The 24,810-nt window shown below is 41.7% G+C and overlaps 1 protein-coding gene across 4 annotated transcripts; it reads left to right on the plus strand.

Moving 5' to 3' along the window:
• The first annotated feature begins 63 nt into the window (after positions 1–63).
• Positions 64–24,599, plus strand: DUSP14 (dual specificity phosphatase 14). 4 transcript variants are annotated; one of them, XM_039256369.1, is made up of 3 exons: positions 64–299; positions 21,521–21,603; positions 23,262–24,599. In XM_039256369.1, exon 3 carries the CDS (start codon positions 23,354–23,356, stop codon positions 23,948–23,950), a length of 597 nt encoding a protein of 198 aa, XP_039112300.1. In that variant the 5' UTR covers positions 64–299; positions 21,521–21,603; positions 23,262–23,353; the 3' UTR covers positions 23,951–24,599. The 4 variants fall into 4 exon arrangements, with proteins under 4 accessions (XP_039112300.1, XP_039112301.1, XP_039112298.1 ...); XM_039256370.1 differs by having other exon boundaries at positions 64–282; XM_039256367.1 differs by lacking the exon at positions 64–299 and adding an exon at positions 1,180–1,311.
• The last annotated feature ends 211 nt before the right edge of the window (positions 24,600–24,810 follow it).

A 24,810-nucleotide genomic window follows, 5' to 3' on the forward strand; every position in this document is an offset into this window, starting at 1 on the left:
TTTTAGCTCTCCTAAGATTATCACTAAAATGCCTTCATGTTATATTTTTGTCTGGGAAACTTTTAGACATTCCTGCACCCACGGGATGACTGAATCCAGTCAGAGATCAGGAAGAGCATGAAAAAGCCTCAAAGCTTTTGGTTGAAGATGCCGGGAGACGGAAACCCAAAGCGCAGTTTTTGTTTTTTGTTTTGTTTTTTACTTCCTTCCCCAACCCCTCCCCCCAAAAGTAGGACTACTCATTTGACTCTTCAGCAGTTCTGATGCCAACGATTTGCAACGGTGAGGAGCTGGGTCTGGTGAGTAAAGGGCTGGCTGGGCGTGGTCAGGACCCTTAGGTGTCTGACTCACTGCGGAGCTTTGAGGAAGTCCTTCATACCTCCCCTCACCTGCCAGGGCAGGTTGGGCTGAAAAAATCCGTTTGCATCTACTCCTGTTACAGACGGGCAAACCTAAATTTAAAAAGACCCTCACAGTGACACAGCAGATAAGCCCTCAGCGAATCCATGTGTTAAGCCAGATATCGGACGCCTTATGGCTCTACCTTTGAAGGTACGGGTTTTGGATCTGGTGTTTTGAGACTCCGACGGCACCTGCGGTGTATGGCAGTGGGTTGGCGGTCTCGGGTCTCAAATCTGTAGCTACTTTCGAGTATCGTACAAAATAGCCTCCCAGAGTTACTAGAAACTGCCTGTACCTGCCCAAGCAAAATTCATCCAACAGTTGCTATTTATTTTCCCTTCGGCCCCAACTCCTGGGCGCTCTCGTGCTGGATACAAGGTGGGGGTGGGGTGAGAGGCGGTGATTAGTCACTTACTGCAGTCTTCACACCTTTTATATTTGTATTGTCTTGTCTTTAACTCCCTCGCATCCAGAAAGTACCCCAGTACACCATCCCTGCGCCCCTGACCCAGACCCGGTTTGTAGGTAGACGCTGAAGAGACGACGAGAGGGGTCTTATGTTGTGAGGGGACCCCTGAACCAAAGAGCGTCCAGGCGAGCGGAGCGCCTAGCGCCGCAGCTTTGCTCGGCGGCGGACGGCTCACTGCGCACGCGCGCAGCCCGCCGCTCCGCGCGTCCGCCGCCGGCTTACCCCCGGCAGCGCGCATCTCGCGCCGAGGCCCCTCCCCTGCCCCAAGCGCCCCCCCCCCCCCAACCACTCGGAAGAAGGCGGCGGGGCGCAGGGAGCGTGCGCGCGGCCCGACCCGGGCGCGGGCGGAGGAGAGAAGGAGGGGCGCGCGCGGCGGGCAGCCCGCAGAAGCCGGGAGCCGCGCAGGAGGACGGAGCGCCCGCCGCCGCCTGGCGGAGCCGGTAGGGGGCCGCGGGGCCCGGGCAGGGGCTGGGGGCGGGTGGGACTTTGCGGCTGACGCGGCCTCGGGGGGCTGGCAGGACCGGGCGGCTGGAGCCCCGCGCGACCCTCGTCTCTGGAAACTTTGTACCGGCGTCCACACCTGCCTCCCCCTCCCCGCGGCGGTTCTCGCATCCTCTGGGCGGCGGGGAGCGGCGAGGCCCTGGGCCCTCCGCGGCGCCCCCTCCTCGCCGGCTCTGGGCGCGCGCCCTCCGGCCGCTCCCCAGTGCGGTGGACGCGCCGGCCCCGCGTACCGGTCCTGGGGCTCTTTCGCCAGCATGCTGTCGGCCCCCCTTCCCTCCTCCTCCCTCCTTCCTGACCCTCTGCTTTCCGGCAGCGCCATGGTCTCTCCACCTCACCCGCCGTCAGCATCCACCCGCTCTGAGCCACTGGAGCCGTCGGTGGCTCTTCACATCTTCCATAGGTTTCTGGTGCATCGACAGAAGCAACTTGACTTTCAGCAATGCCAAGTACTCAACTTGAGCGTTTCTCTGCGGTGGTAGATTGGGGTGCACAGTGCTAACGTGTCTTTTCAATTCTCCTAACTACCCTCGCTTCAAAGCGAAGTTGAGTTGTTTGTGTGCGAGAGGAGTCGCCTGCTGGAGCTGCCTTAAGTGGATTGTATAACTATATTTTATTTAGGTGGATGTTGCCAATGGTACCAGCCAGTGTTATGGTAACTGGGCATCCCAGAGGCAAGGGAAGGAGTGACTTACAAATGCAGTTCTACTGTGTGGGGATTTTTTTTTTTTTTTTTTTTTTTTTTTTTTACTGCCTTGCACTTTTCATCCAGCAAGACCTCAAGGCATTTGGCATGTGTTAACTTAGCTGTTCATTGTAGTTTTATAGGAGAGGTAGGTGGAGAGCATTACCATCCCGTTTTACAGATGTAAAAACGGAGGCAAAGAACCAAGTCCTGATTCTCTACTAACCTTAAAGAAATGTGGACCAAGAAACTTAACCCTGAGTTTCTTGGAATTCCTAGTCCATAAGGCCACACAGAAGTATAATGGAATGTTGGAACCTCTTCCCTGAGATTGTACAGATCAAGTAGAAAGTCAGAGAGGCTGGGGCCAGGCATCTGCATCTCCGTGTGAGAGACTCAGCTCTGTCACAAAGTTAAGTGATACTGGACAAGTCACAGCTGCTCCCTGCCTGTTTCCTGTTGTTTAAAATGAGGGGAACAAAGGTGCTGTTTTTGTTTTTTGTTTTTTGTTTTTTTTTTTGCAAAGTTGTGTGAGTGTGCCTGGAAGCTCCACTCACTCTGTTGGGCTGCATTTGGTGATAGTTGTTGTGGACTCATAAAGGCTCCCATTCTTGGGCTCCCTTTAGAAATGCAGGGAATGAGGTGCCCCCAGAATGAATAACTGCCTCCTTTTCACTAGGGACACCTGAGAATTCATGTCAAGGACAGGCTGAGGCAGGGACCCTGACCTGGGTGGGAGGAGAGGGCTGTCGGGTGGAGGTAGGAAGGCACCCTGCACAGGCGGCTTGACACATGGGCCCTGTTCCTGCCTCCAGCTCTGACTCATCTTCTGACGCTTGGGGGAGGAGAGGTAGTTGCTTGATATTTTTGGCTTTCCCCCATAAAACAGGAGACAGTTTCCTTCATTCCAAGTCCCTGTAACGTCAGTGTCAAACGTGTCTATGCTGAGTTCTCATCTGAAATCTTTCATATTGGTTGAATGCAGGTATGATTTCGGTAATATTCCTTAATAGAATGGTATAAATGTGTTTATATATATATATATAAACTGTTCAGGTGTGTAAACCCAGGAAATCCTTTAAAACTTTAGCATGGAAACGTTAGCATTTTTAAATGATGGTCTTTAGGGGAGGAATGCGTGTTTGGTGAATTCCTTTGCAACTCGATTTTAAGGCAAGGTGGATTAAAAATGCTTTTTCCGACTGTCACCAGAAATTCATTAATCATTCTCTCTGTAAAAATTAAAACTTTACAGATAAGGTTAAAGCTTTCTTTTGAGTATTGTTCCCAAAAGTAACTGCTGGGTGTATATTTATTGGTCTGTGTGTATCCTCTCAGACTTTTGTAAGCGTTCTTATGTCTATTTGCACAAAGTGATTTTTTAATTGAAATGAATTGTAAAATTAACCAGTCTTGTTCATAGAGATTTGGTTTCTGTCTAGAATAGGTAGCATGGGTTTTAAGTACGGCTGGTTGTAAAGGCTTATTATTTCTGTAGCATGGTAGTATTTCTCAGGACAATGGGCAAATGGCCCCTTCTTAAACACCCTCAAAGCAGTTAAATCATTAAGATCCTAGGCATTACTCTCGGTTGAAATGAAAATTTTCCCATTAAAAAAATATCTTGGACTACTAATAAATTCCTCTTTGCTTATAAGGAAGCATAAAAGGGAGCGGAAGCAGTGTGTGTTGGGGGGGGGGGCGGTGTTGCTAAAGCAACAGCACCTGGGTATAAACTTACAGAGAACATTTAAGGTAGTAGCTTTAGTTATTTATGAAAGCTTCACTGGGAGACAAAGGGAAATGTTAATATGGGTACAGTTCAAATCAGTAGTTTCAGGAGATGGGTGGGTTCAAACAATTCCTATCAAGAGTTTATATGTTAGAGGACTTTTGCCATGCTAAAGGTAAAATCATTAAGTGCTGAATATTGGGGTAGCAGGTGAATAAGGTCCCTGACCTCATGAAACTGACAGGCTAAGAGTGACATATAGAGAGGAAGTGCTCTTTCCTCACACTGGCCAGAATTGTAATGGTTCTGAATTCCTGGACATCAATGTTTTATTTACTTAACCTTTTTATTGTGAATTATAACACACAGAAAAATGTATAGAACATAAGTGGATAAATTAATGAATTCTTTTTAAGAACAGTAACACCTTCCCTCCTATACTTTCCCAGTGACGGCGTCTCTCCTCACCTCAGAGGTAACCTACCCTAATTTTTGTAGAAATCACTTCCATTCTTGTCTCTCATTTTCACCCCCTAAATATTAATATCTGAACAAGTGTCATTTTTCCTGTTTTCACTTTTATGCAAATGGAATCAAAGTAGGTATTCATTTAAATATTTTGGGGGGGATTAACATTGTATACGTGTGTATATTAAAATGTGTATATGTAAACATATACACACACTCATAATATTTTTTAATTCATAGAGTATGGTATTTCTTTTTGCGATTCATTCAGTTTGTTACCAGTGACTCTGATTAGTTCATTTTCATATGAACATACCACAAGTTATTTATCTATCTGTTGATGGACAGCTGGGTTGATTCTGGTCTGGGGCAGTTATGAACAGGGGTCACATGTGTATGTATCTGCAGTTTTACTAGCTGATGCCTAATTTCCAAAATAGTTGGTAGCAATTTACATTCCTCCAATGGTGTCAGGCTTGAATTTATAATCTGCAGTATTTGTTGTTTAACCATACTGTATTTGGATATTCACACTGTGAATGAATGAATGCCACCAAGGCAGTCTGGTCCCTGGCCCTTTGTGTAGCAGAATATTTATGTATACTTGTTTAATTGTATGGTTTGGACTACCGTACCACCCAAAGGCTAGAGATGATGGTTTTTCCACTCTATATGGTTGACAAATACCCAACAGAATCACTCCTTCCATTTTTTTTAAACATATAGTTACAGGAAAATATAAATATTCAAAGTGAAGTATTAAAAAAAGTATCTAGTTACCTAGAAGTCTTATTTTTGTAAAGAATTTTTTTAGGTTTATTATTATTATTATTATTATTTTAGTAATCTCTAATATACCCCCAATGTGAGGTTTGAACTCACAACCCCTTGATCAAGAGTTGAATGTTTTTCCAAGTGAGCCAGCCAGGTTCCCTTTTAAAGGTTTTGGGTGAATCCTACCTCTCAGGCCACCATATGCTGTGACTTGGTGACTTGAATTGCGCTGGTGAATGCCTGCCGTGTACCCAGCCCTGAATGTGTAGACCAGCAGCGCTGGCTTTTGTGTGTGATGTGTGCAGTCCTTGTTAAAGTATCCTTTGAGGACTCTCTGAGAATGCCCGTGTGCATGTCCAGAACCTTTTTAAAAGGCACTGAGCCAAGGCTCATCCTTCCTTGGCATTTCCAAAGGAATCACAGCTTCTTGGCTGTGGGAATAAGTTACTCTTTTACAGTGTTTAAAATGTACTTTTTTCCCCACATCTGCGTTGGTATGCCATAGTAGAGGTAGTTAAAACTGGATTTGAACTAGAGGATTTCTGCTTTTGAGTAGACAGTTGCCAAGTTAACTTTAATTGCTTGAGTTTGGTGTTGATAGCTGGGTTTAAAGCTATGTGTGTGTGTGGTGGGGCGAGTGTGCTTGAGAGAGATCTGGGGGAGGGGAATGAGGGGAAGGAAGGGAGAAAGAGGGTATGGAGAGATGGGGAGGTTATGTCAGGACAGTTATTAAATTATTAAATTCAGGTATTTTGTTGAGTATCTATAGTGCCTAGTATTAACTGCTAACAGTTTCTTTCTGTCCTTAGTGTAGAATGTTCTACAATTCTGTAGGTTTAGAAAATCCCCCCAGGGATATCCTTTTTCTTAGTTGGAGGGATAAAGAAGAGTAAAGAACCCAAGGAATGTAAGATTTGTAGTTCCTTTTTTATTTCTTCTGTAAGACATCTTAGAAAATGGTTGTATGCTCTATTTTTGGGCTTTACATAAATCATGAGTACTTTTTTTTTTTACTTCTGTATTGAAGTTTTTTCAGATTCTCTAAAATAATCATAATTTTAAAAACTACTTAACTATAAATTAAAAAGTTTTAAAGAAAGGATCAAAAGTAGCATCAGAGGATCTTAATTTGAGTGATAGAGGTAGAAATCCTACTTGTGTTCTTTTGGTACCCCTTTGAGTGGGCAGTGATTTATGGAGGAATTCTGTATTCACCTGTTGCAGGGAAAGGGGCGGAGTGTGGGTGCTGAGGTCATTGCTCTACTGGCCACATAATGTGACATCCACCCACAGCCCTCCCTGCTCACTTCTCATTCCTGCTCTTAGCACTGACAGAGGGTGACCTCCTGTCCAGTTTGGCCAGCTTTTCCCCTGCCTTCTCAGTCTCAGTGAACAAAAACGTTCTTTTGAAACTCACATGCAACTGCTAGCCTTAACTTCTGCCCTTGTCCCAGAAAAGTTTTAGCATCAAAGGCCTTAGGCTCAGGTCTTCTTGACTCCTTATGTCTTTGAGTTTGTGGATACACGTGAGAAAATTCTTCCAGTAGAGTATGTTGCTTCTGTTGACTAGTGAACACGTATGTGGCAGATAGAGCATGCCAGGCACCAGCTTTCCATGCCTGGAAGAGAGAGACTATGAAGTGAAGTTTTGAGAAAGTACTAATAAAAATAAAATCCAGTAGAGTACTGTCAGCGTACAAGTTACATACACATTTGAAATCAAAATTTATAATTAGGAATTTATTAACTTAGCCATTGTGCCACTCCGGTATCCTTGCCAAGTTCTCTTACCAGATCAACTGTTAGTCTGGCTCCCATGTGAAGAGCAGGTGCAGGCCAGAGCCTGGAGGGAGTGGTTCGGGTTGACAACCATTTGTTGCAATTAGTTTTCTTCTATTCCAAATAACTTTTGTTTTTAGAAATTGCAATCATATGGAAAATTACAAAGAACAAGTTTATATCATTACCACCCAAAATTGGTCATACTTATTTTCTTTTATTTAAAAAATGCAGGGTGAGGATTATAAAGTTGAAGCTTCCTTGGGCTCCTTTCCTTCCTTCTCCACTGAGACCGCCATCCCCCATGAATATAGGTTTCACTCCAACCTACTCGATTTATTTATATCTGTTTATTTAAAGTTAAACTGCATTTTTCCTTCTTTTTTTAAGTTATTTATTTATTTTGAGAGAGAGTGCGCGCGAGCGCATAAGTGGTGAGGGGCAGAGAGAGGGAGAAAGAATACCAAGCAGGCTCTGCGTTGTCAGCACAGAGCCTGAAACAGGGCTCGAACCCATGAACTATGAGATAATGACCTGAGCTGAAATCAGAGTCAGATCCTTAACCGAATAAGCCACCCAGGCGCCCCTAAACAGTACATTTTTGATGAATGTCAGAAGGACACAGAAATCTTCAATAGCACTATCACATATGCCATGTTTAGGGGACAGAACTTTCAGGATTAGATGTTGTATATCATTTCACATGGTTCTTGCTAAAAACTGGAGTATTCAGTGTTTGACAGAGTCTCAACTACCTGGTTAAACTTTCAGCTAAAGAGGATCCAGAATGTAAATGAAATGAAACTTGTTTCATACTGGATTATGTCTTAAGTCCAAATAACTACTGTATTATTTTATTTGAAAATAATTTTTTTAAATGTACATTTAAGGAGTTTCTTGTTCCATTTATGCTTGTACAAAGTACAGTAAATAATATTTATCTTTTCCATAATAGTTTAATCTTAATATGATTTTAAATTCCTTTTACAAAGATACTTGCTAGAAATATAAGTTCTCAGACCTTTACCCCCAGAAATTCTGATTATTATGTCTGAGTTGGGGCTTAGGAACATGCATTGTAACCAGCAGCTCACATAATTCTCATGCAGGGGTCCTTAGGACCACGCTTTGAAAATATTCCTTTGGCATATTCTGATGACTTCATAACATAATTTCAACCAACCTTTTCTGTAAAGAGCCTGGTAGTAAATATTCTAGGCGTGTGGGCCATACAGTTTCTGCAGCAACTGCTTAACTCATTTTTGTGGCAGGAAAGCAACCATAGTTAATATGTAACAAATGAATGTGTCTGTTACAATAAAACTTCATTCACGAACACTGTCAGTTTAGTTTCATATTGTTTTTATATCCCATGAAATACTGTTCTTTTGACTTTTTATCCATTCTTAGCTCATGGGCTATACAAAAGCATGTGGCAGGCTAGACATGATCTGCCTGCCACAGTTAGCCAGCCCTTGATTTGAACAAGAGTAGAGTGAGGTTCTAAGGCCATTGCATTTCTCATAGCATATAAATAACAGTAATATAATCTAAAAAGAGTTATATATATTGTCTTATTGTATTAGACTCTTTTTTCAGGGGACAGTTAAAGACAAGGGAATAACTTCAGGGTCCTCTGCCTTTGGACTTCCATTTAGCTAAAAACTTGATTCCACCCTTTGCTAGAGGGGGGACAGACAGTCATTTGTCCTCAGTGGCAGGCCTGCTGTCCCTCCGCAGGGAAAGGGTATGGAGCTTCATGGGGTTCCCCCTTTCCAGTTAATTCAAGAGATTTACCTCATTATCTTACTGTGCTCAGAAACTGTAGTGAGCAGTTAGATTTATTTGATTTATAAAGAAAAAGGGGAAATCGATAAATTAATCGATACTTTATAAATGAAGTTAATTTGCTATAAAATCCCCCCAAAATGTGGAATTGGGCCATAAAGTATGATAAAGAAATCCTTGTAAGGAGGGGCGCCTGGATGGCTCAGTCCGGTTAAGCGTCCGACTTCGGCTCAGGCCATGATCTCACGGTTCGTGGGTTCGAGCCCCACGTTGGGCTCTGTGCTGACAGCTCAGAGCCTGGAGCCTGCTTCAGATTCTGTGTCTCCCTCTCTCTCTCTGACCCTCCTCTGCTCACGCTGTCTCTCTCTCTCTCAGAAATAAAATAAAAACATTAAAAAAAAAAAAAAGAAAGAAATCCTTGTAAGGCAAAAACTGAGGCTCACTGATTGGGTTTTAAGGATGTTGTTACATCCAATAAGACATGGGACTAAAATGATCAAAGGGAGGTCAACTATTCACTTTTGAGCTCTTAATCCTGTGAACTTGATTCTGATTTATAAATTCTTTTTTGTCTTCCTTAAAGTAATAACTTTTAAGGATTGAGGACTTATTTATGAAAATAATCTGCATTTTCTGAGATTTTGTAGGCTTGCTTCTCAGAGGGTAGTAGTGACTTTGATAACTTTGAGGCACACTTTTATCTATTTTGGGTTTCATTGCTGTGTGTAGTTTTTTTCTTTTTTTTTTTATGTACTCTGCATCTTGATGTTCTGACTTCTATAAATCAAAGTTCACTGCTTAACCAAGAATCTGTGATTCATATTTAATTTTTACCACTTACTCCTTGAAGATTTTAAAGGCTCTGCCAATAATTGGTTGCTAGTTATCACCAAACAAATTTAAATGTGATTGTAGGATTTTGCAAACATCTTCTTGGTTCAGGGTTATCAGATTTTTTTCACACCCTAAGACCATCTCATGCCAAATAACAGTCTAGGATTTTTTAGATTCATATCCAGATTATAGATAAAGCACAATCAGACTGACCTTATGTTCCTTAATTTCTTTTCTTTGCAGTTTTTATTTTCTTCCCCAGTGAAATGAGGACATTTTGGTAGTCTTTAGATCAGTTGACCTGTTGTGGTCAGATTGTATGACTAATCAACAAACAGAAAACTCATGGAAAAGGGGTTCCGGCCCCAGTGGGGTTATTACTTTTCTCTGTAGAGTCTGGGAAAGCCTCTTAACCTCCATTTACCTCTGATTCCTCATCTGGGAGCCATGACAGCAGAACGATACTGATCCATGTGAGGCTGAGTGTGTTTATATAGCTTAACCAAAACAGGCACTTGAGATTTTTCCAGCAAGTCCAGTGGGACAAACCAAGGCAGGTTGAGAGCCATGCCTCTCACACTTTACTATGTGTATAGGTCGCCTGGGGTCTTGTCAGCTGTCAAGTCCCATTCCATAGGTCTGGGATGGGGCCCAAAGTTATGCATTTCTGTCAAACTCCAGGTTGGCACCGCTGGGTTTTGGATCACACTGGTAGTGAGGGTTTGTAGAAAAGGGCTTGTGTTCTCCATTTGGAATCCGAAAGTAAGGAGGCTCTTGAATGGCAAAAATGGCACTATGTTTTAAGTGGATTGAAAAAAACCATGCTAGTATCATCTATGAGGCACCTCCCCGAGAAACAGCTCTCTTTTCCAGCCCCATTGACTATTTTACTTTGCTTTGACCCTGTGCCTTCTCTGAATTGCCAAGGCACCCATTGTTTGCACTGCTCATTCGACTCAATGTTAGTCAGTCTTAATCAACTTTTATATGTGTATCTTGTGTCATCTCTTTAGGATGATAAAATTCTAGCATGGGGTGGTGGCTTATGTTACCTTTTTATCCCTGTTCTAGCTATTGCTGCATCACACACCATTCCAAAACTCAGTGGTGTAAAAACAACCATTTTTATGTTGCTCACAGATTCCTGTAGGTCAGGAATTTGGACCTCATGTAGTGAGAACAACTTGTCTTTGCTCCACTATAGTCTGGGGCCTATAGTGGGATATTCAAAGACTGTAGGTGAATATCTGGCTAGGGGCTAGAATCATGAATTTGTCTTTACTCACATATTTTGTAGCTGATCCTGGCTGTCAGCTGGAACCTCAGCTGGGCTGCTGGCTAGAACACCTATGTGTGACCTCTGCACGTGGTAACCCTACTGAGCATAGCAGCTGGGCCCTAAGAGCAAGTCCCAAGACCACAAGGTAGAAGTGTGTGACATGCTTATAAACTAGTCTCTGAAGTGTTATTTTTGCTGTGCTCTTCAGGGTGAGCTGGTCACACAGGAAGAAGGTCAAGTGGGATGGGGGAGATATTGTCATTTGTGGGAAAGACATCTTGCCACAGTCCCTGCAACACTGAGAAGAGGTTGTTGAACACGTGACTCGAACTCAGTAAATACTGTTGTGTGAGTGAGTGACAAGTAATTTAAACACCTAGGTCATCGGATGAGGACTAAATTAAAAGATAGAGTTCCAAATATAAACCGATTATCCCAGAATACCAAAATAAGTATGTGTTCTCACCTTTTAAAGTTATTGACAGTCTCTTCTCCATACATGGGAATAATCTCTGAGTTTATGGAGCTAAAGGTTTTTGTTTTTCCTTAGAGAGAGAGTTTGTGAGTGAGGGGATGGGCAGAGGGAAATCCAGAGAATTTTAAGCAGGCTCCATACTCAGCACAGAGCTTGACATGGGGCTTGATCCCATAACCCTGGGATCATGACCTGAGCTAGGATCAACAGTTGGGCGTTCAAATGACTGAGCCACCCAGGTGCCCCTGGAGCTAAACTTTATAAAGTCTGAACTTTTGTATATGTTACCATATTGTCATGCTTTTTTTCCTGCTCTCTTTGGGTAGACTGCCTATGTCATTCTTTGGACTGTGGTATATTTTCCATCCAGCAGCTGGTTAGAGTCTTAAAATGATTGGCCTTTGGGTTCATGGGATGGTGGTCCACATGAAGACATTGAGATGGTCAGATCACTACACGGGCAGTTGCTGTACAGCACATTATGTGTGCCCTGTGTGTCACACTGGGGGAGTATCTGTGGCCAAACCAGAATGGTAACTCTGTCATTAGCTTTATATGTATTATGGGCATTTATCCTCATCCCAAGACAACTTCTATCAGTTAATTTATGTAGCGGGAAAAGCAAACACAACCCCTCCTCCAGAAGTAAGATGTTGAGGTGGCTTAGCCAAATTATTAAAGCTTTCCAGATGAGTGAGAACATTTTGTGAGTATCTTTTATTTCATTTTTTTTTTTTTAATCTTTATTTTGGAGAGACAGACACACAGTGTGAGCGGGGGGAGGGGCACAGAGAGAGGGAGACACAGAATCCTAAGCAGGTTCCAGACTCTTTGCTGTCAGTCCAGAGCCCGATGTGGGGCTTGAACCCATGAACCGTGAGACTATGACCTGAGCTGAAGTCGGATGTTTAACTGACTGAGCCACCCAAGTGCCCCTCATTTTATTATAATACAAACCTAACTCAGCATTTGTTTGAATTTTATTCTTAGTGTTCGATCAGAAAGGTTGAAAGATTGCCACATTATGAATTTTATTTGTAAGACTATTTTAATTTTTTCCCCCAATGGAACACATTCCTGATTTAATAATGAAAATTAATGAGAAGAGTAACATTTATTTATTTATGGCAATGCAGGCTAACATGCCTCTTTTAAAAAGGGCACGTTAGTACTTAAAAAACAAAAATCAAAAAACCTTGAACATTTAACTGAAGGAGAAAATGTGATTACATAGGCTTTTCAGGTATTAAAAAAAAAAACACTGTAGGCCTCCAGTATATACTGTGCCCTTCTGAAATTCCTAAAGCTAAAAATTATGTAGTCAGATCATTTTACACAGTCATTTCTAGCATCGTTATGGTCATTTTCTGCTTATTCAGTGTGAGAAGAGAGAAGGCAATAGAAGGAATTTCAGTTTTTAATTGCTAATTCTAGTGGTTATTTGCTATGACTTAGGAAAAAAAGGAAGAAAGAAAAGAAAACTAGCCGCCATGCCCTGGGCATGGATGCTCTGGGTAAATTGTGACTCCAGGTAGCTCCAGGTATGGACACTGGTGCTAACTCCAGGCTGGTGCTCCTATCCCAGGAGTTCTCCAGTGCAGGGAGCAGTCAGGTGTTAATAACTTATGCACTTAGATTACAGGCCACCTGGACAGACATTAATTCTGCATTTTTGCTTAGCACTTTAGTGCTTTGATGTTTATCATTCACACAGACCACCAGCAAGACAATTTCTTACAACTTGTTAACAAAGAAGTACCTCTCGGGTTGGCTTAGGACAGCTCCTCCTTTTTGTCTTGCACTCTCTTATTCCCCTCACCCAGAAAATATTTTTTCCTCCAAGAAGTAAATGCAGCTGCCAGAGCAACTTGGAAGGACTGAGTTGAACACCACGGACAGCAACATGGCCATGGCCATTCCTCTGGTCATCTTAGACACAAGTATGCTGCAGGGGGAGTGCATGTTCACTCAGTGCGTTGCAGTCTTTAATCCCTCAAACATGGCTCAGTCTCTTACTCCACTAATAGATACCCTTCCTCTGTCTTCCAGTACATATTTACTGAGCTGATTTTGACAAAGCTGTGTTGGAGTACACATCTGTCCTTTATGATCAGACTCTCCTGAGCTTGGCACTGAAGCATATTAGGGCTTCTTGTTGTGGAGCTGCTCCTTGCTGAGGCCCCTCTGCTATCAGGGAGCTTTCTGTGTCCTGAAGGGTACCCAGGTCTGTGGCAGTATGTCCCTATTCTGGGCGATAGGAAAAACTGGAGTTTCCCATCTGGGCTTTTCTGTCAGTAGCAATTACACATTCTTCTTAGGCAGATCCAAGACCCTTTGGACACACTGAAGGCGCCGGCTGGTGATGTTGGGAGTGCTGTAAGACAGGTGCTGAGCTACTCCCCACAGTGACATAGAAAGGCAGTGTGTGGGCTTCAGCGAGGAGCCCGGACACCTTGGTTCTTTTCCTAGTTCTGCTACGTATCTTCTCTAAGTTGAAATCATCTCACCCTTTCTGAACCTTCTATTTTCTGATCTGTTAAATGGGTCAGGAGTGTTTGTCAGAAGAGCATCAGTTATATCTGTGCCCTCTGAGTGCTTTCTGGGAGACATTGTTTTTCTAAACCTTGGACCCAGCTTTGGCATTTTATGCAGGTTTGTTGGCACAAGACTGACTAGCAGCAGCAGGGAGGGAGCATCATGTCTGTCTCACTTGGATTCTGCCCTGAGGACTCACAATCTGTTTTCTCTGCAGTACCAAGTGGCTTAGCACTGCCCAACAAAAGAGAATTAACAGAGTAATTTGGGCTTCCAGGCCACCCATTACTTATCCTTGATGGAGACCCTTCTGCTAAAAAGATCAGCAAGTCTGGAACCCTTTCCTCAGGAGGGCAAGTGACTTCCCAAACAGAATGATATTTGGGAGACCATAAGACTGAGTCACTATTAATTACACAGTAACCAAGTAACCTGATTGGAAATTTGATTACCATCTTCCAGATTTTCAAAAGGGGAGTTATCACCAGCAGTTTGAGAGCCTAATTTTGTGTTTGTTACTGCAGTGACTTTGCTTTTTTAAATCACTAGGATCGTGCCAGGGGAAAACTTGGAAGTAGCATGAGACTGCTCTGCGGCAGGACAAGATGTTCTCATATAAAAGTTCTGTCCATTTCCATTTACAACTAACACACACATCTGCACACATTTCTTTACGCGACTGTTTCTTGTTCCTCTTCATGATGTGATCTCACCTATATACTTTGTGTATGCCGTCATCAGATAGGGGTCCCCAAAGAAGGTTGTAACCTTGGGTGGGGCAGCACCCTTCAGACACCCTTTCTGGAAAGGGACTTGCATCTATGTGCTCCAGTACTCTGAGTGCCCCAGTCTTGAAGCAGGGAATCTGGATGGCTCACTCCAGCATTGACCTCCACAGTGGTTCTCAGAATGTGTCCTCTGATGGGTAGTATCACCTAGGAAATGCCAGGTATTGAGCTCCACTCCAGAACTACTTAAGTGGAAACTTTTGGGTGTGGTTCAGCAATCTGTTTTAACAAGATTCTGATGTATGTTAAAGTTTGAGAACCAGTCCATTATGAAGCTATAACTTATTTTTTATTGAGGTATAATTGATACATAACATTATGTTTCCGGTGTACAACATAAAGATTTTAAAAAGTTTTTTTAAGTTTATTTATTTTCAGAGAGACAGAGACAGCATGAGCAGGAGAGGGGCAGAGGGAGAGAGGAGAGAATCCTAAGCAGGCTCCACACTGTCAGTGCAGAGCCCATCATGGGGCTTGAACTCACCAATCATGAGATCATGACCTAAGCTGAAATCAAGAGTCAGATGCTTAACCAATGGAGCCATCCAGTGCCCCTAACATAATGTTGTATTTTTTTCAAGTTACTAAAAAAAATTTTTTTAATGTTTATTTCTGAGAAAGAGAGACACACAGAGTGTGAGCGGGGGAGGGGCAGAGAGGCAGACACAAAATCCAAAGCAGGCTCCAGACTCTGAGTTGTCAGCACAGAACCTAATGTGTGGCGCAAACTCACAGACCATGAGATATGACCTGAGCTGAAGTCGGACGCTTAACCAACTGAGCCACCTAGGGGCCCCTGATTTGGATATTTCTATTAGTACAGAATGATCATCACAGTAAGTCTGGTTAATATCCATCACTATACATAGATACACATTTTTTGTGTGTGATGAGAATTTTAAAGATTTACTCTAAGCAACTTTCAAATATGCAGTACAGTATTATTAACTTGTAAATTACATCCCCGTGATTTATTTATAACTGGAAGTATGTATCTTTTAACCCCCTTCATCCATTTAGTGCCCCTCCCCCACTTCTGGCAATGATCAGTCTGTTTTCTGTATCTGTGAGCTCCAGTTTTCATTTTCTTTTTTGATTCCACATATAACTGATACAGTATTTGTCTTTTTCTGACTTATTTCACTTAGCAAAACTCCTCAAGATCTGTTTGTTATCTCTAAGATTTTCTTTTTGTGTGAATAATATTCCATTGTGTATATACATCACATTTTCTTTATCTCTTCAATCTGTTAATGGATCTTTAGGTTCTTTCTGTGTCTTGGCAATGAACATGGGGATGCATATGTTTTTTTCAAGTTAGTGTTTTCATTTTCTTAAGATAAATACCCAGAAGTGGACTGCTCGATCATATGGTAGTCCTATTTTTTTTTTTTTTAAGGTAATCTCTAACCCCAACGTGAGACTTGAACTCATGACCCCAAGATCAAGAGTCACATGCTTTACCAACTGAGCCAGGCTGGTGCCCGTGGTAGGTAGTTCTATTTTTAATTTCTTGTTTTCCATGGTGGCTGCACCAGTTTCCATTCCCACCAATAGTGCACACAGGTTCCTTTTTCTTCACATTCTTGCCAACACCTGTTGTTTGTTGTCTTTTTGATCATAGTCATTCTAACTGTGAGATATGTAATGATATTTCATTGTGGTGTATCACATTGATTTATAAATGTAAATCAGTGCAATCATGCTTCACTGGAACAAATTCCACTCGATTGTGATATATGATTCCTTTAATGTATTGTTGAGTTTAGTTTGCTGATCATTAGGGATATTAGCATGTAATTTTCTTGTGGTGTCCTTCTCTGGTTTTAATATCAAGATAATCCTGACCTTGTAAAATGAGTTTGGAAGTGTTCCCTCCTTTTGTATGTTGGAAGAGTTTGAGAAGGGTGGTATTAATTCTTTAAATGTTTGGTAGAATTCACCAGTGAAGCTCTCTGGCCCTGGACTTTTGTTTGTTGGAAAGCTTTTGATTTCTGATTCAATCTCCTTACTAGATATTGGCCCATTCATATTTTCTACTTCATGATTCATTCTTGGCAGGTTGTATGTTTCTAGGAATTTGTCCATTTCTTTTAAGTTGTCCAGTTTGTTAGGTATAATTGTTTATAATGGTCTCTTATGATCTCTGGTATTTCTGTGGTATCAGTCATAACTTCTCTTCTTTGATTTCTGATTTTACTAATTTGAGTCCTTTCTCTCTTTTTCTTAGTAAGCTTAGCTGAAGTCTTGTCAGTTTTGTTTATCCTTTCAAAGAATGATCTTTCACTTTCATTGATCTTTTCTATCGTCTTTTTAGTTTCTATTTCATTTATTTTCACTTTGACCTTTGTTATTTCCTTCCTTCTATTACCTTTGGGTGTCATGTTTTTTCTTTATATAGTTCCTTGAGGTGTAAAGTTAGATTTTTTTTTAGAGTTTTCTTGATTGTTGATGTAGGCATTTGTCACTATGAACTTCCTTCTCAGAACTTCTTTTGCTGCATCCCGTAAGTTTTGGTATGCTAGATTTCCATTTTCATTTGTCTCAAGGTAGTTTTTTATTTTTTATGACCCATTGGTTGTTCAGTAGCATGTTGTTTAATTAATTTGTTAATTTTATAGTTTTATTCCTGTAATTGATTTCTAGTTTCATACCATTGTGGTTGGAAAAGATGCTAGGTATCACTTCAGTCTTTTTTATTATTTTTATTTAAAAAAAAATTTTTTAATGTTTTATTTATTTCTGAGAGAGAGAGAGAGAGAGACAGAATCTGAAACAGGCTCCAGGCTCCGAGCCAGCTGTCAGCACAGAGCCCAACGCGGGGCTCGTACCCACGAACCATGAGATCATTACCTGAGCCGAAGTCGGACGCTCAACAGATTTAGCCACCCAGGCGCCCCACTTCAGTCTTCTTTATTAAGACTTGTTTTGAGGCCTAATATATAATCCATCCTGGAGAATCTTCCATGTGCTCTTGAAAATATGTATTCTCTTACTTTTGGGTTAAGTCTATCTGGTCTAAGGTGTTAAGGCCGGTGTTTCCTTATTGATTTTCTGACTTAGATGATCTAGCCATTATTGAAAGTGGGGTGTTAAAGTCCCCTACTATCATTATATTGCTGTCTATTTCTTCCTTTAGGTCTATTAATATTGTTTTATATCCTTAGGTGCTCCTGTGTTAGGTACATAAATTTTCTGATATTTTTAAAAAGTAATCTCTAAGCCCAACATGGGGCTTGAACTCACAACCCTGAGATCAAGAGGCGCATACTCCACTGCGTCAGCTAGGCAGCCCTGTATCATCATGTCATGCCTTTCTTGTCTCTTATTACAGGCTTTGTTTTAAAGTCTTTTTTGTCTAATGTAAATATAGTTACCCCAGCTTTCTTTCAGTTTCTATTTATACGTAATGTCTTTTTCTGTCCCTTCACTTTCAGTATGCTTGTGTCCTTACGTCTGAAATCAGTCTTTTGTAGGCAACATATAGATGAATCTTGTTTCATTCAGCCGTTTTATCTTTTGATTGAAGAATTTAGTCCATTTATATTTAATTATTGATAGGTACATACTTATTGCCATTATTTTTCATTGTCTCCTGGCTGTTTTGTAACTCCTGTTACTTTCGTCTCTTTGTAATTTGATGATTTTGTGGTATGCTTAGATTCCTTTGTCTTTTGTGTACCTACTATAGGCTTTTGATTTGTGGCTGTGTGGCTTATGTATAACAGCTTACAAGAGTCTGTCTTATTAAGCTGATAACAACTTAAGTTTGAATACGTGCTAAAGCTCTATAGTTTTACTCCCTCCCATATTATGTATATATAAATAATTTTTCTATTTTATATTTTTGATGTCACATTTTATATCTTGTATATTGCTCGACTAATTATTGTATTTATAATTTTGTTACTTTTTTAATCTTCATAGTAGTTTTATAAGTGATTAATCTGCCACCTTTACAGTGTTATTCTAAATTTTACTATATTTGCCTTCACCAGTGAGATTTATACTTTCATGTGTTTTCCCGTTACTTTCTTTTTGGCTTAAAGAAGTCCTTTAATATTTCTTGTAAGGCCAGTTGAGTGGTGATGAACTCCTTCCTGTAGCTCTTGCTTCTCTGGAAAACTCTCTCCTTTACTTCTGAACTACAGTTTTGCTGGGTATCCTTGAGACTTTTCCTTATTGCCCTGAATGTGTTGTGCCACACCCTTCTGGCCTGCAAAGTTTCTTCTAAAAAATCTGATGGTCTTATGTGGCGGGCGGGGAGTCCCTTTTATGTAACAAGTTGCTTTTCTTTTAGTGCTTTGAAGATTTTCTCCTTGTCTTTTGGCATTCAACAGCTTAATTATAATGTGTCTTAGTGTGAGTCCCTTTAGGTTCATCTTATTTGGAATTCTCTGAGCTTCCTCAAACTGGATGTCTGTTTCCTTCTCTAGCCAGATTAGGGAAGCTTTCAACCATCATTTCTCCAAATACATTCTGTGCTCCTTTCTCTTCTCTTTCTGGGACCTCTGTCATGTGAATGTTCATCCACCTGATGTTGTTCCATAAGTACCTTAAGCTGTCTTCACTTTTTTCATTCTTTTGCTGTTCTGTGTCATACAGGTCTCCTGTTGAAACCCTTTAGTATATTTCTAGTATATTTCTCAGTTGACTTAGTGTGTTCTTCAGCTCTATGATTTCTATTTGGTACTTTCTTATATATTCTGTCTGTTGAAGCTCTGTGTTCACTCTTCTCCCAAGTTTAGTGAGCATCTTTATGACCATTATTTTGAAGTCTTTATCAGGTAAATCACTTCTCTCCATTAAGGATTTTTCCCGAGATTTTATCTTGTTCTTTCATTTGGAACATATTCTTCTGTTTCCTCGTTTTTCCTCACCTCTGTGTTGGTTTCTATGCATTAGATAAGATAGCCACCTCTTCCAGTCTTCAAGGAGTGCCTGGTGCAGGAGATAAACCTCACTGTTCAATACTGCCTTAGTTTTGGTTTTCTCTCAAACCTTTGCGATTGTCCAAGTAGCCTATTTATTTTAGTGGCTCCTAGTAGTTGGCCATGTGACAAGACCTATCATGTTCTAAGGGGAGGATCTCAGTCAGCAGCTTTAAACATATGCACAGATATATCATAATCCTGTGGAACTGCGAAAGTGTCAGTCCCCTGGCCAGCCAAGCCAGATGATCTAGAGGTGCCTCCCTGGGCAGCAGTCACAAAAATCGGGGCACCAGGCAGGTATACAAGTTCCTTTTCAGGAGATACTGGAGACTTGTGAGCGGGGCAGAGGGAAAGCAGGGAGACGGCATCCCCTGGCCACCGCCCCAAGGCTCAAGCTCCAGAACAAGCAATAGCCTTTTTTACAGAAAGGCAGAGAGTATGTTTCAGTTGGCTGTTTGTGCAGCGCCCTGGGGGCAGTAGCCAGTTGAGAAGGTCTCTTCAATTCCAGTAATCCCATGGAATGCAGGGGCCTGTACAGGCCACCAGAGCTGTCAGGCAGTGGGTGTCCCCTGGTGGCAGCCAGCTAAAACCAGGGCACCAGACACATGTAGAAAGCTCCTTGCTGGGAAATACTGTCATTTGGGAGAGGATGACAGCGGATGCTTATATCCATGTGTGTTTAATTAGAAGCCTGCCCCTTGAGCTGCATGTTATAACTTTTTAAAGCTTTTAAAAAATGTTAAATATGAACATGTCATAGGATCCGGCCATTCCAGTCCTAGGTATTTAACCAAGAGAAGGGAAGGCATATGTCCACAGATACTAATTTATGAATGTTTTACACCATGTTCTACCTCAACTTTACTTGTAATAGCCTCTAACTACAAACAATTTAATTTCTATCAGTAAGTGAATAAACCATCTATACCATGGAATACTACTCAGGAGTAAAAAGGAATGAACTGTTGATACATGCAGAAACAGAGGAATGTCAAATTAACTATGCTGAGTGAAAGCCAGGCCAAACAAACAAAACCCCTATATTATCATTCTATTTTATAAAAATCTAGGAAATGTAAAAATAATGACTGAAAACATCAGTTGTTGCTTGGGAATGGGGCTAGAAGGTGAGGGAGGAATGAGGAGGAAATTTGGAGGGGGTCATGGATTGAATTTTGTTGAGGCCATGGTGTGTCGAATGTATGCACAGAATTCAAAACTCATCTGGCGCTTGAGTGGCTTGGTCGGTTAAGCGTCTGACTCTTGATTTCAGCTCAGGTCATGATCTCATGGTCAGTGGATCAGGACCTGTGCTGAGTGTGGCTCTCCCTTGGGATTCTCTCCCTCCCCTGCACACGTTCTCTCTTCCTCTCTCTAAAAATAAAAAATTAAAAAAATTAAAAACTCATATCAAGTTGTACACTTGGTCAAGGTGTGTATCAACTTGCATGTCAGTCATGCCTCAACAGAGCTATAAAAAATATTAAATGTGATGGGAAAGGCAGAGGGACAGGTAGGGGAGGAACCCATTTTTAACGATGCTCATTGGTGCTCATCATACTGTTAGATAAATGAAAAAAATAAGAGGTCCAAAGTGGCAGAGAAAATGAGATTCCCAATGCTGTCTGCAGCACCAGCACCTCCTCCTGCAGGTGGCATTTATGAAGCTGGCTCCCTGATCCTGCCTTAGCTGCTGGACCTCCTGAGTTGCCCAGCACACTGCACGCGGTCTCCCACACCACTGGGTTGACTGAGAGCACATGGAAGGGACTCTAGCTTGTTCTGCATCTCTTCTGGACCCAGTGAGCAGTGCCTTACATTTCCTTTCAAAAACTAGTCATGGACAAAACTGCACCTAAACGTTTGTCACGCCGTGGGTTACATATCATTAACAAAAAGCTGAGACTTAAGTTTATATTTCTTAACTGGCACATCCTTTAAATGCACATCTAGATATATTTAGCTTGCTTTCCACTACTTAGATTTATTCCAGTCAAACCCAGTTTAGTAGTAAAAACCCAGGAGGAATTCTTTTGAACTTCCTGATTGGCCACATTGTTGCCTCTCTGTCTTTCTGCAGATCTGATTTATATCCACTGTGATCAACACTCAGGACTTTCCAGATCGTGACCCAGGACTGCAGTGTAACCAGATTCCTCACAAGTGAGTGGCTCCGTGAGCACCACCTCTGTCCATGGAACTGAAAATGTTCTTATCCAACTGAAATCTCTTCGGGTACTCCTATCCTACCCTGGGTGGAGATGAACACACTTCCCATTGGGCCCAGACTATAAAACGCTGTGAGGAAGCATTGTGTCTAAAATCTCAGGAAACCAGTATTTCCATTTCTTTGTTACTGGTGTACTATATGGGCATTATATAAAAGTCTTTTTTTTTTTAATTTTTAAATTTTTAATGTTTTATTTCTTTCTGAGAGAGAGAGACACACAGCATGAGCAGGGGAGGGTCAGAGAGAGAGGGAGACACAGAATCCAAAGCAGGTTCCAGGCTCTGAGCTGGCTGTCAGCACAAAGCCCAATGCAGGACTCGAACCCACCAACTGTGAGATCATGACCTGAGCTGAAGTCAGATGCTCAACCGAATGAGCCGCCCAGGCGCCCTATAAAAGTCTTTTATATCAAATATTGTACTAATGAGAATGTAGATCTTCAAATATTAAACTAAATGTTAATTTCAACATGCATATGAAGCCAGTGGGATTCCTCTTGCAGCTGAGATTTGGCTGAGGAAGGTGATGTTCTCATTTAACCACAGCCAGGGTCAGGCCAGCTAAAATGGCTCATGAACTTAGACTAATGTATTTTTTTAAATTATTTAACTTATTTAAGTAATCTCTACACCCAACATGGGTCTTGAATTCACAACCCTGAGATCAAGGGTTGCATACTCTGCTGACTGACAGTATGCAAGCCGGGGAAGTGCAGAGAGAGGGGGACAGAGGATCCATAGGGGGCTCTGCTTTGAAAGCAGTGACCCCAATATGGGCTCAAACTCATGAACTTTGAGATCATAACCTGAGCTGATGTCAGGCACTTAACCGACTGAACCACCCAGGTGGCCCAAGACTAATGTATTTTTGAGATCATGGCCTTCAAAGTGCCTTGGATTATTCCCATGGAGATGCCATAGCACACGTTACTATTTAGCTTTTTTTTTTTTTTTTTAAAGAAGGGCTAAGGTGACCACATGTCCTGGCTTTTCTATAACTCCTCCTGAATTCAGTATCTTTTTAGTTCATAAAGGCAGTTCCTTTAATATATCACTTAATGTGATATCATTTTTATACCTTTTGTAAGATCTCTGTGTCTAGAACTAGGTTTAGGAAGATACAGGAACCATAGCTGCAGAAGTAGGCAAGAAGCGTATGAAAGAACATGACTGCAAGAGTGATCAGAATTTCTCATTTCTTCCTAATTACCAGGGAACACCACTCCCTTTAGTATGAGCAAGGCCATGCAAGATTGCTGTTCAGGAACCAGTTGGGCATGTTTCTGAGTTAAGACTATTTCTAAAATAAGATGACTATTTGCATTTAGTGCCTTTTTTTTTTTTTTTTTTTTTTTTTTTTTTTTTTAGTAGAATCACCAGAGAGTTGAATTTTAACATTGATTTTATATGTTGATGTCTTAGGCTACTTGTCCTGTTAATAGAAAATGATTTGTCTACATCCTTGAAAGAATGTAGTCTGTTATAGAAAATGACCATTTCTAATCCTTTCACCTTCCCATTCCATAAAACTATAGAAGGTCCTGATGAATCGATAGCATTTAAAGTACTGACAGCTAACCTGTGTTTTGCAGGAAGGACACTGTGATTTTGGATTCCTTGGTGGAGGAACACAAAGCTCTCTGGTCTTGCTGCCAACAATGCAAGTGTGATTGCTGGCATCTTCATGGGCTCCAGAGGTCACAGCACGCTCCCACGGACTCTCATGGCCCCTCGGATGATTTCTGAGGGAGACATAGGAGGCATCGCTCAAATTACCTCCTCTCTCTTCCTGGGCAGAGGCAGTGTGGCCTCCAACCGGCACCTCCTCCAGGCTCGTGGCATCACCTGCATCGTTAATGCTACCATTGAGATCCCCAATTTCAACTGGCCCCAATTTGAATATGTTAAAGTGCCTCTGGCTGACATGCCCCATGCTCCCATTGGACTGTACTTTGACACTGTGGCTGACAAGATCCACAGTGTGAGCAGGAAGCATGGGGCCACGTTGGTGCACTGTGCCGCAGGGGTGAGCCGCTCGGCCACTCTCTGCATTGCTTACCTGATGAAATTCCACAGTGTGTGCCTGCTGGAGGCGTACAACTGGGTGAAAGCCCGTAGGCCCGTCATCAGGCCCAACGTAGGTTTCTGGAGGCAGCTGATAGACTACGAGCGCCAGCTCTTTGGGAAGTCGACAGTTAAAATGGTACAGACACCTTATGGCATAGTTCCAGACGTTTATGAGAAAGAGTCCCGACACCTGATGCCTTACTGGGGGATATAATGCCACCAAAGCCTGCATCAGCAGCCCCTTGAGCAGTACCAGCATCTGCTACACACCGTCTGTTCCCCTCTTCACCTTTCTTTTCAAATGGTTGACTCTTGGTTCTCCCTGAAGTGTTTTTTACACTGGGTGTTCAAGTTTATTTTAAAAGATAGGGAGGGGGGGAGGAACATTAAGGGGAATGCATACATTGCTAGTAACATTTTTAAAACTAACATTTTGGAATAGTGTTTATGAAAATCTTTAACTGGCTTTTAATCATCATTTTTAACAATTTGAACAGTTTAATAAACTGTTTGGTTCTGCTATATTCTGAATCCCATGCCTTTAGGCATTATGGCAGGTGCCGAAGGAGCTCAGTGCAAAAATCACTTTGGGTCCTCATTAACCCTTTAGAGACAAGCTTTGCCCAAGGCTGCTGACCACACAGATGCTTAGGGAAGATTGATACCAGCTTCAGTCTCTACTGGATTAGCCCTACTCTTTCCTTTCCTATTATTTAGTGACTCTGTAAGTTAAAAAAATAAATAAATAAACCTTTGTTATCTAGTTGTTAAGTAATTATGAAATCTGCTGCAAACACCCTCTTGGAATCATTGTGCCCCAGGACTATATTAGCACTATTTTTAATAAATATATCTGCATAACATACTAGAATTTTTACTAAGAACCCCAGGGTATGTGTATATGTGTGCTGATGCTGGAAGAAAGATGCTCTCCAGTAACCGCGTTAAAATCCGGCTCCTGTGACAACTATGCAACTTAAAATAGACCTCTCAGCTGAACTATGTCAACGTTTCACATCCTTGCAGATGGGCAGACATTGATACCAGTCACAGTGCTAAAGCCATGGAAAACAG

The sequence above is a fragment of the Hyaena hyaena genome, unplaced genomic scaffold (genome assembly GCF_003009895.1).
Source record: "Hyaena hyaena isolate Hyena2069 unplaced genomic scaffold, ASM300989v1 scaffold_568, whole genome shotgun sequence".
NCBI classification, from domain to species: domain Eukaryota; kingdom Metazoa; phylum Chordata; class Mammalia; order Carnivora; family Hyaenidae; genus Hyaena; species Hyaena hyaena.

Bases quoted from the DNA above. Each gene is read 5' to 3' on its own strand.
- DUSP14 (XM_039256369.1), top strand. From the start codon at position 23,354: ATGGGCTCCAGAGGTCACAGCACGCTCCCACGGACTCTCATGGCCCCT.